At 44.4% G+C, this 14,349-nt stretch overlaps 3 protein-coding genes across 4 annotated transcripts; all 3 read left to right on the top strand.

The window, feature by feature from the left end:
* The first annotated feature begins 955 nt into the window (after positions 1–955).
* On the top strand, positions 956–1,366 carry LOC100837284 (histone H3.3). Its single transcript, XM_014900675.1, has one exon. It carries the CDS (start codon positions 956–958, stop codon positions 1,364–1,366), a length of 411 nt encoding a protein of 136 aa, XP_014756161.1.
* Positions 1,367–6,809: 5,443 nt separating this feature from the next.
* LOC100836978 (molybdate-anion transporter) lies at positions 6,810–10,499 on the top strand. 2 transcript variants are annotated; one of them, XM_014901216.2, is made up of 9 exons: positions 6,810–7,168; positions 7,254–7,398; positions 8,182–8,350; positions 8,447–8,699; positions 9,138–9,226; positions 9,354–9,536; positions 9,615–9,700; positions 9,787–9,871; positions 9,984–10,499. In XM_014901216.2, exons 1-9 carry the CDS (start codon positions 6,958–6,960, stop codon positions 10,119–10,121), a joined length of 1,359 nt encoding a protein of 452 aa, XP_014756702.1. In that variant the 5' UTR covers positions 6,810–6,957; the 3' UTR covers positions 10,122–10,499. The 2 variants fall into 2 exon arrangements, with proteins under 2 accessions (XP_014756702.1, XP_003573297.1); XM_003573249.4 differs by having other exon boundaries at positions 6,811–7,168; positions 8,438–8,699.
* Positions 10,500–10,764: 265 nt separating this feature from the next.
* Positions 10,765–11,731, top strand: LOC104583529. The gene has a single exon (XM_010235954.3). The coding sequence runs from the start codon at positions 10,927–10,929 to the stop codon at positions 11,305–11,307; it is 381 nt and encodes a 126-aa protein (XP_010234256.2). The 5' UTR covers positions 10,765–10,926; the 3' UTR covers positions 11,308–11,731.
* Positions 11,732–14,349: the final 2,618 nt, after the last annotated feature.

Here is a 14,349-nt window from a genome sequence, read left to right as displayed (position 1 = left end):
TGGATTCCGTTCCGTTCCGTTTCGTTCTTTCCTGATAGCTGAGTTGAGGGCGGATCGACCGTACCTCCACGTTGGAATACTATCTTTAACTGCTCCGTACGGTTTTTTAGAAACACAATACAACCGCAGACGCTCACGATTGAGTCATGGGCAAAATCAAGTTGTAATGTTGGATGGATACATTCAATCCATATCACAGATTAAATCCCCACTATCTGTTTAATTTAATAACCCCTGAAAACAAATCTCAAAACAAAAAACCTTTTCATCAGGAACAAAAAGAAGGAAAATAAACAAATACACACGGTGTAGTAGTATTTTGTAGTTGGTGATATTTTTTTCCAGGGAAATAAACAAATACACATGGAGTAGTACGCAGTAGTATCGGTTGTTGTTCTAACTTGTTTAGATACACGGATAGGTTTATTCGTCTAGAATTTATTTTCACTGCTGCGGTTCGACTATAAGTCAAGTTTATTTATTTATTATGGGAGGTAAATTCAATTTTGGATCTCATTATAATACTACTCCACAATGCTTGTGCCGCAGATAATAAGACCCAAAAAGGTCAGGAGCCACGAAGGAAAGCCCAGAGGAACCTTTGGCCCAAAGAGCCCACTCATTGGTCTTTATCAGCCCACTCCCGTGTTTGAGAGTTTGGGACCTTCTCGTCGGCAAGAGAACTAACCACGATATGCATGAGACCAACCTCGCAAGAGCAACCAATTAGAAGCCAGAACCCGCCCTCCCATCCGCGTGCTCCCCCTAGAACCCGATCTAACCATCCACCTGCCACCAATCCGACGTCAAAACTCATCTTCCCTCCACCGAACCCTGCTGCCGCAAAAATTTCCCAATTTTCCGCCCAGCTCTCCCCTACGTAAACACCCGGTCTCCCCTTTCCTGTCTCATCTATTTCCCAAATCTCCGAAGAAGCCCTCCACCCCGTTCTCTAATGGCGCGCACAAAGCAGACGACAAGGAAGTCGTTTGGCTTCAAGGCCCCAAGGAAGTGGTTGGTGACGAAGGCGGCACGCAAGTCGGCCCCGATCTGCGGTGAAGTGAAGAAGGCCCACCGCTTCCGCCCCGGCATAGCTGCCCTTCGGGAGATCCGCAATTACCAGAAGAGCACCGAGTTGCTGATCCGCAAGCTGCCGTTCCAGCGCCTGGTGCGGGAGATCGCGCGGGACTTCAAGACCGACATGCGCTTCCAGAGCTCTGCCATCTTCGGGCTACAGGAGGCCGCTGAGGCGTACCTCGTCGGTTTCTTTGAGGACACCAACCTCTGTGCCATCCATGCCAAGCGCGTCACCATCGTGCCCAAGCATATCCAGCTCGCCCGCCGCATCCGTGGGGAGAGGGCTTAGGTTCAGTTCGCGATGTTAGAGGAAACTAGTTGTAGTCGTAAGATTCATAGTCGTACTGAGTGTTTCGGCCGGTGGTTTGTTGATCTGTGATGACATGAGTGGTTCATTTGCTTTTGTAACTAGGTAATACCCCGCGCGTTGCTGCGGAATTGTTAAGACATATCTTTATAAACTAAGAATAAAACAAACAAAGTAAAACTGTGATTAGCTAAAAAGAGAACATTCTGCTAAGTGTCTAATGGATTGATATAGGCACACAAAAAATAGTCTTAGGTATGAGGAGTTTCAGTACAATTAAAGTAATACTACATCAAATTAAAAAACTGGATTAGGAAACTTAAATATGCATCAAGGTTACAATTAGACTTAGTTCAGCCATGGAAGTCCTTTGTAGGCTTTGTTATTATCTCTAAAAAGACAGCTCCCGTGAAAATCACAATCAATACCAAATAGTCACCAGATTTTGGAATTGCACTAACAATAAATAACCTTGTTAACATTGGAACTGCATATTACAGTAGAATGGAATAACGTTAATAATAATAGTAACCTATGTATTATAACGGAGCTAACTGAAACATGTTTTGGCTATGAAGCATGAAAGCTCTTACAACATCAAACTGCACTGAACAACTATATTTTGGAGAAGCATCTCCAAACAAAAGATGATAGGTTACCTTTGCCACCACAAACATGATCACAATCAGCGACTATAAATTTTAATTGCGTGTGGACTCACTACCAAGTGTTCACTGTATAGGAAACTGATGGTGTGTGGAGAAATTATAAGATGAGAACATTAAACCGACATACTTGCAAGCAAGAACTTATTATCGAAAGTATTGGCCTCCCTTCAAAGCGCTGAACTCACAAATGTGTGTAAGAGAAGGTAGAGAAGAAAGAACATGGCACTATTCCAATTCCTAAAGCAAACAAATAAAAAAAATTATATAGATGAAAAATCGCATCGCAAATGGTGATGACGATAACTTCATTATCATACCAGCTTCTCGGCATCTCCAAATGGGCAACATACAGCAGGCAACAAAAGTTGGTTTTAAATACAAAATCAAGATCAGTTATTCAGACAATTAACAATAACCTATCAAACTATCAACAGAGAAAAAGTTGCATTTGTATATATCATACGCTCGGCAAAGGAAGACTGTCAATGGCTTTGAAATTTCAGCTCTAATATATCTATGAGAAAGATAAAGCTTGTATATATCTGGAAGCAAATTGCATACTAATAGATGTAGAAAGGGCGCAGTAAAAAAATTAGATCAATGTAATGGGGTATCAATGATTACATTGCAGAAGCATCATACCAACAGACTGATATTATAGTGGAAAAGCTTAATTGGTAAAGTAAACAAACTATGCCTACCGCCCGAAATTCAGGCTAAGTGATAAAGGTACACTGATTAAACTTCTTGTTTGTCTTTTCGACGAACAATTGGTAGGCATCAGCTTCATAGATTAAGAAAGAATTCCCGTACCTTCATTCATTCCTCTTCCTTTTGATCATCAAGATAATAAATTAGGTACTTCATCAATAATCTTCCATTCCCTGATGTGTGATGGAGGATTTGGGATGCCAGCCGGCGGCACAGTTATGGTTCTCAAGCAAAGTATGGGATACTTGGGCAGGGGGCTCCATTTCTTCGCCCTCTGCTGGCACCGCACACCGGCCGCTCCTAGCATGGCGGCGCGCAGGCTGCACTCCACCCATCCGCGGCGAAGACCTCCATGCGCTCCTTCTCTTCATGGTCGACGACAGCGGTGCCTATTGGTTCGTAGCCTGGTCGCGAATCGTACGGCGAATTCTAGACAGAAACCAGAAAATCTGAATGCCGATCTGCATCGGTAACCATGCCCTAAAGCTCGAATAGTTGGGCAACGACCAAGAAAGAAGAAGATGAGCCGAGATGGGCACTTGGGCTAGCAACTACTAAAATTGCTGGAGATATAGGAGGAGGAAGAGGAGGAAGCGGAGGAGGCTGACGATTTGTATTGAATGGTAGCGGGTAGTGGAAGTGGAAGATGAAGGGGAGCGGACAGAAAGTTTGTTCTTCCATATCAGGGCCAAGCTCGGGGCAGATCAAGGCAAAGGGAAGCACGGGGCACATGGAGTCATCGATCGATTTTTTTTCTCCGGCTGCACAGGTCCCTGGAGACTGCTAATGGGCTGGGAACATGGCCTAGGTGCCTGTTGTGGCCTGTGGGTAGAACGCGACACGACCGGCGCACGGTTCGCTGGCGGCACAACACGGGAACGTAACGCGGGGAACGGAGCGGTGAATAGAAGGATGAATAGGAGATGGGGAAAATGCTGGCGTGGACGATGACGTGGATAGGTTGCATGTGCAGCTTGCTAAATTTATTGCATTTAGTCGGCTTCAACTTTATAGAATTACTAGATGATACCCCGCGCGTTGCCGCGGAATGATTGTTTAATATGAGTTGCTCTGAAGAAACATGCAGTCAAGGGAAAAAGAACACTGGAAGCTTACAAAATACGTACCTTATATGATCGATGATTTTTGGGAATATTAGTGGTTTAAAAGAAGTTAGGCAACATTTTATAAAAGTGTCAATAAAATATGTCTACTCAATTATGCTAACAAACCATGTTGTAGACCTGGTAAATAATTCTCTTCATACTATCATTTCAGCTCAGTGTGAGCTGAAAGGATAAATAGTAACAAACATGGTTAGCACATACAAATATTAGTTTGTTACTATTATCCTTAGCATGAATTATGTAGACTTTCAGCTCTTCATACTTTCCTTTCAATTTTAACATGATCCAAATTGTTTGCTAAGGATAATAGTAACAAACCCCGACACATGTTAGCACATACAAATAGCAAGGTAATAAGATATTAAATCTATATATGTAATAAGCCACCACATTTTTTTCCTGTATGGTATCTACCATCCAATTCTCACCCGTGATACTACTTCTCTAGATGCCAGCGACTGAACCTACATAAATAAAAACAACCTTTATACCAAATGGTGGAATATTTAGTACATAGAAAACCAGATTATACATGAACAAAGAAAACTCAAGTATCAATTACTGTGCGTACAATCACCTGATGGAAATCATCTCTCCTATGCTTGTTTTGATATGTGGTCTAAGCATCCATGACTGGAGACACCTAGAGAAGACTGGATACAGTAGAAAACATTTACATAAGCAAATAAATAGAGACGATGAATTCACATGTGAAAATTAACACGGCATCGGCTATTCTCAATGGCAAAGATTAGATAATGGGAAAGCAGTAGGCTATCTCTGAAACATGATGGTTTTCAGTTGCTTGGGTCTGAATGGTCAGAATAGTGTTGTATACTTTGCTTGCCGCGAACAAATAAGTGGAGATAACGTGAAAAATGAGGGGCACTAACATCAATCGGGCAGTGCACCAGTTTGATTTGCACGGTAAGAAGGTACTGGCCGCCTGCGTCTAAGCTGCTTCAAACCATAGTTAGAACCTGAAAATTTACATGGAAAGAAATCAGACCTGGAGGGTGCGTGAATTAGGGTGACTATGGATAAAACAAACCGTGAATGCAAAAGATCACCCATGAAGCCGACGGCTAGATTGTTGGAACATTTTGATGATCTTGGAGCCCTTGACAATAATCAAAACGCTAGTCAAGAACTGAAAGAGATAGACGGTGAGGGAATGGAGATAAAGTTGAAGCACATCTATATAGAAACAAACAACAGAGGGTTCTCACCACCAAGGACGACAGAGGGGTGGCACGGACCGTGCTCATCGGTGGCAGAAGCAAGAGGAGAAGGGCGACGTGAGGGCGGTGGCCGATAACATTATCTGAATATAACAGGCTACAGTTGGCAGAAAATATGCAATCGTAAGCACAAATCAAAGGTAGGATGGATCATGGAATGAAGTGCTATGATTTCTTGCCATTTCTAAAACTTGTAGCAGTTATCCCATATTCCAGAGAATTACCTCATGCTACTACCGTGCTATTTTTTGTTTGTTGCCGTAGAACACATCTGCAAAGGAAAAAGACTTCCAGTTGCATCGGCCATGTACAAAGAATCAAACCGTGAAAGCATCTGCAGGGACAAATGGGAAAACGAAAAAACAATGGATAATGAACATGAATGGAGATGGTATAAACATCCAATAGCCGCAGTACCCTGACAAAATATAACATCACCACACCAACTTACCCATGTTTGAAAGTAGATTTATTAGTGGTAAATTTCTTGCTGCATCCGAATTGCATATATGCACTCGCATGTTCCAAATTTCATACCACGACAACTCAAGCTCGTCAATATTCAATGGTCCAAACTACAGAAATGATTCGCCCAACTAATTTGCGCATATACTAGGAATCAACTCATCACACATTCGTTTTATTTGCACTGAAATTTCAGTGGGAATTGAGACGGATAACTGGGAATATACTCATTACACATTCGTGCCTCTTCGTATTATTTGCACTGAAATTCCAGTGGGAATTGAGGAGGATAACATCAAACAGTATAACGAATTGAGGGCGTGATTGAAGCTGGGGGTTGGGATTACCGTAGGGGGCTAGAGGCCGGAGAAATCACTAAGACGGGGAGATCAGCAATTAGTGGGAGACGTCGAGTCTGCGACCTAGCCACGGGCCACGGGAAGAGGCGTTTCATGGCTTGGCAGAGCACTTGTGGCCAGGTGGAGGCGGGCGGAATCTCGTGGAAGAAGATCGTCGGGCGGCGGCGCCGCGGTGGCGACCTATCCATGGGACGGCCGCGGGGGAGGCGTTTCCTGGCATGGACAAAGAGCCACCACGTGTGGCCAGTCGGAGATTGACGAAAGCTCGTGGAGGAAGTCCGGCGGTGCGACGGCGGTCGGTTTGCTCCCTATAGATCTGCTCCCGATGTCTTTGCATTTGTGCGACGGCGGTCGGTTGACTCCCTAAAGATTTGCTCCCAGTGTCCTTGCATTTGTGCCTCTGTGGTCAGGAGAGCATCGGCCAGGCGGCGGAGCAGATCGTTCAGATGAAGAGGCAGAAGAAAAGGCAAGCGCTCGAGAAGAAGAAAAGACAACTGATGCTCATAACGCTGGCGAAGTCAGCCCATATTGCGAGAGCGACCCATAGCGCGGGGAGTGCAACGGACGGATGTGCGACTCGGGGCAAACGTGAACGGAACGGAGTTTGGATGACGTGAACGCTGATGTGGACAGTCTGCATGTTGAGCTTGTTAAATTAACTGTATTCAGTGGGCTTCAACTTCATAAAATTTATAGATAAGATTTATCCGATTCTCTCTCGAGTCACTTATTTTCGGAGTACCATGATTTCACGAGCAATAACAGGATCCAAAAGAGAATTTTTTTTGCCCAACGAAATATTATTAGCACAAGAAAAGCCCACGGGATCTCGGGCCAAATAGCCCAATTGCTAGTCTGCTTCAAGAAAAAAGAACCATTCTTCCTCCTCCGTCTAGCCGGAGAAGTCACCTCGCAATAAGACCACCCGCGCCGCTCCGGCAAGCAGTGCCGGCGCGCAACCGCCATCCGGATCTCATCCATCCGCGGACCTTTGGCATCCCTATGGGGGTGGTGATCGAGAGGGAGGAGTGGGCGCTCCACCCCGTCGCCTACCCGCTCCTCGCCGCCGCCGCGCTCGCCGCCGTCGTCCTCCTCCCATACTTCTCCCGTCCGCACGTATCCGCCGCCGTGTCTCCCTCACCCTTCGACGCCGGCACCGCCCCCTTCCTCCGCTTCCGCCGCGCCTTCCTCCTCCTCTTCTCCCTCGCATCCGGTAAGCATCTTCCAGAATGCGCCCATCTTTGGAGAGTCAAGCTAGGGGAAAACCTAGTGATGGTTGTGGTTTTAATATTGTGTAGTGGCGGAGGGGATCCAGTCAGTGTTCGGGGAGGATGAGTTCGCGCGGTGCGGGTTCGGCAGGGAGCAGATGGCCGCGCGCCTCGCTGCGGCCACGGCCGCCGTGCTCTTCCTTGGCGGCGCTTCTGGCATTGTCTCCGACAAACTGTGAGTTCTCCAAAGAAAAGTTCTGTGAGTTCTTCGTTTAGATCATGAGTTTAAAATTGGATGTTGGAACAGTTTGTGTGAATTGTCCACATTCTGTATGTTTGGGCGATGCAGCATTACACTTCAAAACAAACTCGATAATATTTCAATGTCTAAATGCTGACTGCCAGTTTCATCTTGTTCAGTGCGTGCGTGTTTAAGGAACTCTGTTTGCATACGCCCGACTGAAATGCTAGTTAAAGTGTGAGACTTCTACAGAATTTTACACGGTTTTGTAGATTAGACTGACTAATTCCATATTATCAATTGGTCTATGGTCCATACTGAACTCAAATTTCTTCGTTTATGTTGTGCCCACCTTACACAAGCTTTGGAATGAGGTATTTGTTAACTCTATAAATGACATATAAATAGATGCGCACCTTTTTAGCACTAAGTTTTTGCTCATCCATTCCCCTTCAAGCAAATATGGTTTGTAGAATGGTATGCAAATTTGAAAAAATCATAGGAAAGAATCAGGATGAGCTTTGTTAATATATAGTAGCATGGATCATACTACCAAGGACAATATATAAACTTGGTATACTTAACAGTTTGTATAGTGTGTATCTATTTTCATCTGTGTTCCATCAGTTGATCCGTATCGTTTGATAATGTCACGTTTTTTTTTATTGTGTGCATCTCTATAGATTTCAGGTCCATCAGTTGCACTTGATCCTTCTTGCTGTCAGTTGGTATTATCATTCTAATGAAATATAACATTTCATTTACTAATGTTTATAGAGGACCACAGCGGGCTTGCATATTTTACTGGATGCTTCAGTTTGGAGTTGGTGCCTTGAAGAGTTTCCGTGGGCTACGTTGTACATGGATTAACAATTTCATTTTGGCTCTTGCATCTTCAATGTTTTCCTTCTGTTTTGAGACATGGATTGTGGTGGAGCATGAGAAGGTTTGTGTTTTCTTAAGCATTGTCTGTTGCTATTACTGCCTTCCTCATCGTTGTCCAAGTTTTAACTCTTTTATCCTGAACTTTTAGCAAGCGCAGAAGCAAGATTTGCTGTTTGATACCTTTTGGCTGATGACGTTCTTTGAATCCGTATCCCTAGTTGGAAGTCAAGGAATCACGAACTTATTGCTTGATAATGATGACAAAGGAATCTTGCTTCCCTATACTTTTGCAGCCTTAGTGTCAATAATAGGAATACTGTATATCAGGAAAGCACCAAGTAGCAGTACTACTCAGCATGCATCTGTCATTGGGAGCTACCAAAAATCATTTTTTGCTCATGTCCTCAGAGGTGAGTGGTGAGTATACCATCTTGTCTATTTTGCCGTGCTTTCTGTATCATTTCAGTTGATGAATCTTTAATACTCCGTACCATTTACAAAATAATGTGCATGATTATCTTAAGGATGAAACTGTTGGAGATATAAAATGGTATGTCACTGTTTCTGGCTTTGCATTTGAGATTTTTGGATTTCTGTATTCTTGTTTTTAACAATTTTATACCTTTTGGGTTTCTCAAATTATGCTGGAATTAGGAGTTTGATACTTAGATAAGAAAGTTGGTGTGATGTGAATAATGAAACCTATGATGTATTCCTTCTAAGTCTATAGCCAATTCTGAACTATTAAATTGTCCGTTCGTTCCATTAACATCTCTACCATATGGTCAAGCTCTTTGTGCCTGCACATTTCATTTTTATCTCTCACAAGAATTTGGTGCTTGTTTCAGATAAAAGAGTGCTGATTCTGGTCTTAGCTCAAGCCAGTGTTCAGTTCTCCCTATCAGCCTTTTGGTTTCTCTGGGCACCAACAATAGTGGTATGAGTTTGTCCGGAAGTTTTTTCTGCTAGTTTTCTTTATGTTGTTTTGTTTGCCTAGGGTTTAAATTGAAGTCTGAAGTCACACTTAATCGCTTATACACTCATAGATATGTTGATTGTCACAGGCTGATGGGAGGGATGCTCAGCTGTCACTAATCTACCCCTGTTTCCTGGTGTCGAGGATGCTTGGAAGTGCTGGTTTTCCATGGTTTTATGGAGCTACGGCTCCTTTCCAGAATGATGATAGCCTAACAATAGCATACGCTGCTGCTGGACTTGCTTTGTCAATTGTGGCTTATGATTACCAGGTATACCATATGTGTATGTATCTGTCATACAGCAGAATTGTTTCACGAGCCTAATCAATCTTGTTGTTCTTTGAACAGGAGATTGGAACATTGGTGATACTGTTCTGCATCTTCCATGCATGCGTGGGCTTCATTTTGCCTTCACTAGCAAGATTGAGAACAATGTAAGTTGAATGGCATGAACAGAAATTCAAGTGGAACAAGTCTCCTGTTAGAGTTTTCTCTTTTTACATGTCTGACACTGCTGAAGGTACCTGCCAAATGAGCTACGTGGGGGCATGATGAGCTTTTCCTTGGCACTGGCAAATGCTCCTATCTTCATTTTCCTACTACAGGTACTAGCTATCTGAAGGCTCTCCGGGCCGTAAAAATGTTAATTTCCCTGCGTGTTTACACATTAATGGTTGAGCGACACAGCATTCCTTATTTAATTTTCGCTCTCTTCAGGGCGCCTACCGTCAGAACTTTGCGAATTCGACCATTCTAGGCCTTGCAGTGTGTGGCCTTTTAGCAGCTGGGGGATGCATCCATGTGCTGCTAAGGAGGTGGCGAAAACACGGGCGTCACAACGCACGCAGCTTGTAGGATGGATCCTTGGCTCCACACAACCAGCTTCAAGGCGGTGTCCCGTTAATTCTGTAGCGATTTTTCACCTTGGCTTCGGAGCACCAACATTGACTCTTTTGTGCAGTATCTGGTTTGCTGGTGCAGCACACGACAGACAGAAAGTAGTAACTATGGTATTTTCTGTTGCACAAACATTTTTCAGTCGATGGCGGCTAACACAAAATGTAACTGCAGACTTGTAAAGAAGCTCCCCTTTTTCCCCACATACAAACTGCGATGATTCAATGATACTCCAATAGTTCTTGTCCTGGAACATACCTTTGTAAAAAGTTTTACTACTCTGGAAGGGGATGTGAACGTATTTCAAGGTTAAATTTTGATCATCAGTTAGACATACATTGCCGGTCGACGGCAGCTACGTTTACTTGTTGTAGACTTGCAAGCTGCATAATTTTTTCCAATAGTTCTTGTTCTGGAGCATACCTTTGTAAATTCTAAAGACCAGATCTCTTCGTTCAGGATGGTGGGAACATTGTTCCAATCTAATAAAGGCTCCATTTGCTGTGCAATAAAATCTTTAATTTGTTTTTTGGAAGCAACACCCAGAAGACACTCATTGGAGATCATCTTTTGCCTCTCCCAGCACCTGACGCCGTCTAATCTGGACCGTTCAGGCTTACGAGTGGTGAGGATTGAATTTGCTCCCCTTGTCCCAAAAGAAAAGAGAGAAACCCCAAGCATCCCAAAGACCCAGACGCCGCCGGGACGCCGCCGCCGTAGCCGAGCGCGCCGCCAGCCAACTGAGCCAAGAACAGACGAAGAAATGCTCCGCCGCAGCGCGAGCTCCTTGCTAAGTGCCTGCAGGCTCCTCCGTCAGCCGTCCACTCCCGCGTTCCGGCGCCACCCGGAGCCCCGCCGCCTCTGCCCTTCGCCGGCAGCATCGGTCCTCGGCGCCCGGGGCTACGTCGTCCGGCGCATGGCGCGGCGGATCCCGCCCGCGAGGCCTGACGGGTACTCGACCTCCGACGGCGAGGCGGACGGCGGGTACGGAGACGGCCACGAGGACATGGAGCCGCCCGCCGAGGAGGGCGCCGCAGAGGAGGCGGACGAGGAGTTGGAGGGGTACGAGCTGGACTTCGGCGCCCTATTCGGCGGGGCCGGGGACAAGGAGGAGGAGGAGGAGGAGGAGGGAGAGAAGAAGTAAGTTTAGTGCCGGCGATCCCACATCTCCGCCGGCGCAAGCTAGGTGTTTGTGGAAATGATTGAGAGGCCGCACGCATGCCGTCGTCGTCATCGTCTACATACTCTTGTTCAAGGTCAATGTTAGTCAATTTCTCTCTAGCACATTTCTGGCCTCGAACTTGGATTTCGAACCGCTGATTAATCTACATATGATTGCGCAAAAGGTTGCTTGTAACTCAGGATGTATGCATATGCAGCCTTCTAGTTTTGAACACTTAACGGGCTTAAACTTTGCTGCTGGATTTCTTCTTGCATGTGCTCTTATTATGAACATGCTTCGAGTTATGTTCCTTCAGAATATCTTATTCTGCTATACTGAGCATCATTTGGTAGTTGATATGTTCAGTACTGAAGTATATATCACCTGGTATGGTCTCAGTTAGATACATATTGCTATCAAACAGTGTTGGGTTTTTGACTTTTTTCTGATGTTTGCCTGGAATGTTAAATTTACGGTAGAATTTATACCATCGATGTCAACTATGGATTCAACTGGTAAATTCTGCTTTATACTGAATCAGTCATCTGCAATTCCTGTTTCACTGTCTTCCATTTTCGTTATTTTTTCGGTATAGATCAGAGGAAGTAGCAGGGAAGACTCCCTGAAGTGAATGGTTCCCTTTAAATTGTTGGTCAGAATAGAAGAATAGTTACTACGAGCCAATATTACAAAGGGAGAGAATTTGACACCATTTTCGCGTTTTGAAACCGCTGTGAACTTGACTGGTCTGCATGGTGTCTTGAGATGTTAGCCTACCTTTTTTCTTTTCTTTTTGCACTCTATTTTCTTGCCTACATGCTGTTTTAGTTAGGGAGAATTAAGATATAATTATAAACATGTCTAAAGTGCTTTGTAAGACGGTGCTAGCTTCTCTAATCCTTCCATTTTCTGCACCTAAAATTCATAATCACAATCTCAAGAAAAAACCACAGGACACATAAAATCCTTCATTTTGCAAAATCCTTGTTCGCTTCACTATAACTTGTATACCACATACTTGTTCAATTCACTGTACTATGCTGTGATAATTACATGATGCCGGAGTTTTTGTTCCAAAACATGTATGTAACCCTTGTAAGTAAGCTGTAAAGACCACTGCAGCTCAGTTTTGCCTGCCTGGGCACCTGATGCTGCAGCCTGCAGGATATTGTCCCTGATTCTGTGATAGTGAATCGTAATAGGACAGTATCACTTGTAAGCAGTAATTAACTGACACATGTACATTGTTTACCTTTGTTTTTTTTTCTTCTATTTGGGATTGTGTTGGTCGGCTAGCTCTTGCGACTTGGGAACGAAGAATCGTTATCTGTTACGTTCTCTAACCCCCATGTAGATACTGTCAGCATTTGTTAAGTGCTCGCAAATCAGATACGCAGATCACCGAATGTATTCATCTTCTCGATCCGTTAACAAGCAAAGAAGAATATCTTCCGGGTCATCTTGCCCATCTCCGGCCGTGTGTTCCCAGAAGCTGCCACTTGTGTTCTTTTTTTTTCCCTCGGTCTGTTCTGTTCGCACTAGAAATCGGTTCATTTCCAGCGAAATTAAGCAGAATAATTTTCACATGAATTTCTACTAGAATAGCAAATATTTCTGTTTTTTTTCCTTCGACAACACGCAATAAGGAGGTAGCGATCGGATCATTGAAAGAGTTCGAGACGCGCTAACAACTTCACTGTGCTGTTGATATACTGTAGTTCGTTTCAGGCTTCCAGCTTAATTTGCCTTTTGCGTATATATGTGGCTCGAAGGCAGCCTACGTGCCAGAATTTGGTGCAATCGATCGTTTTCTTGTCTGGTACAGCGCAACAAATTAATTTGATGACGTAGGGATCGAGATGAACGATCGTGGTCAAAGTCAACACGTGCGTAGACATGCATGCAGGAGCGAGATGGATGAATCTGGACGGTGGTGTCCATATTTATATTTGTTCCTCCTCCCAAAGTTGATCAGTCGCTCGTGATTTTTTGAGGATTTTGCATTCTTTCCTAGCCATAAGATTCTGGTGAAGTCAATAGGAAGAAATACTAGTATTCCCTCTATCTTTGACCAAATTTGACTGCATTTATATATTATGTCATGTTTAGATGCATCTAAATTTTGACATACTTGAGACATTTTTTTGTGGACGGAGGAAGTAGCAATTCATGGGTCTGTAGAGCATGCATGTGTGCCGTGCAGTGCAGTTGTGCCGTAATTGGAACAGTGGTCGGTTGTACTCGCCCAAAGCTATTCTGAATTACTGATACCGATCGGCCGATATATTAGTAGCAGATGCAGATGCGTGGAATGAGCCCATTTATTGAGCAGCAGTTGCAGTGGGTCTTTCTCTTTCCGGCCGGTCGATCCGGTGCATGCACCTCGCCAAACCACGGTCGGAATGCGGCCCCTGGTTTTTGTTACAACGTAGTACAGGGTTTGCTTCTTCGTCGTCGCCGTGGCAATGTGTGCACCACACGAATGCATTCTACACGGGGCCATGGGTGCATGCACGGTCCAGTTCTTGAATTCGTTTTAAGCAATGGACGGCCACACTGCATCTGCCTGAGATCGATCGGGAATGGCAAAGGACGGCACGAATTCAGGATCCCAGTTCTTCAATTCAGGGTAGCCCAGGGCATGCTAGCTGCCGGCCACGGTTAAACACTTCTCCCGTTCTACTGTCTTCCATAAAACAGCTCATATAAATGGATGGGCTAATATTTTTCGATGTAAGCTTGGTGAACGTTAGAAAGTTTGATTATAACCATTAACTGTATACCTTGTATTAGTTAGTTAACCGGCCAACCCCAATGGGACGATCCCCGCAAAAAAAAAAGCCTAAGGACGATCAAACCACCGAAAATAGGCCTCACCTTCTACTAGGGTAGGATGACATGATCGGTGTGTGGTGTTGACAGTGGCATACATAAGCGGGTGTCGGAGCCGAAGCAGGAGAAGAGATGGTGGGAAGAGCACGGGGTGGTCTTGTGAGGATGGCGGACAAGGTATGCGAGGCAAGT

Source organism: Brachypodium distachyon, chromosome 3 (genome assembly GCF_000005505.3).
Source record: "Brachypodium distachyon strain Bd21 chromosome 3, Brachypodium_distachyon_v3.0, whole genome shotgun sequence".
In the NCBI taxonomy this organism is placed as follows: domain Eukaryota; kingdom Viridiplantae; phylum Streptophyta; class Magnoliopsida; order Poales; family Poaceae; genus Brachypodium; species Brachypodium distachyon.
This window is presented reverse-complemented; position numbering and strand designations above follow the sequence as displayed.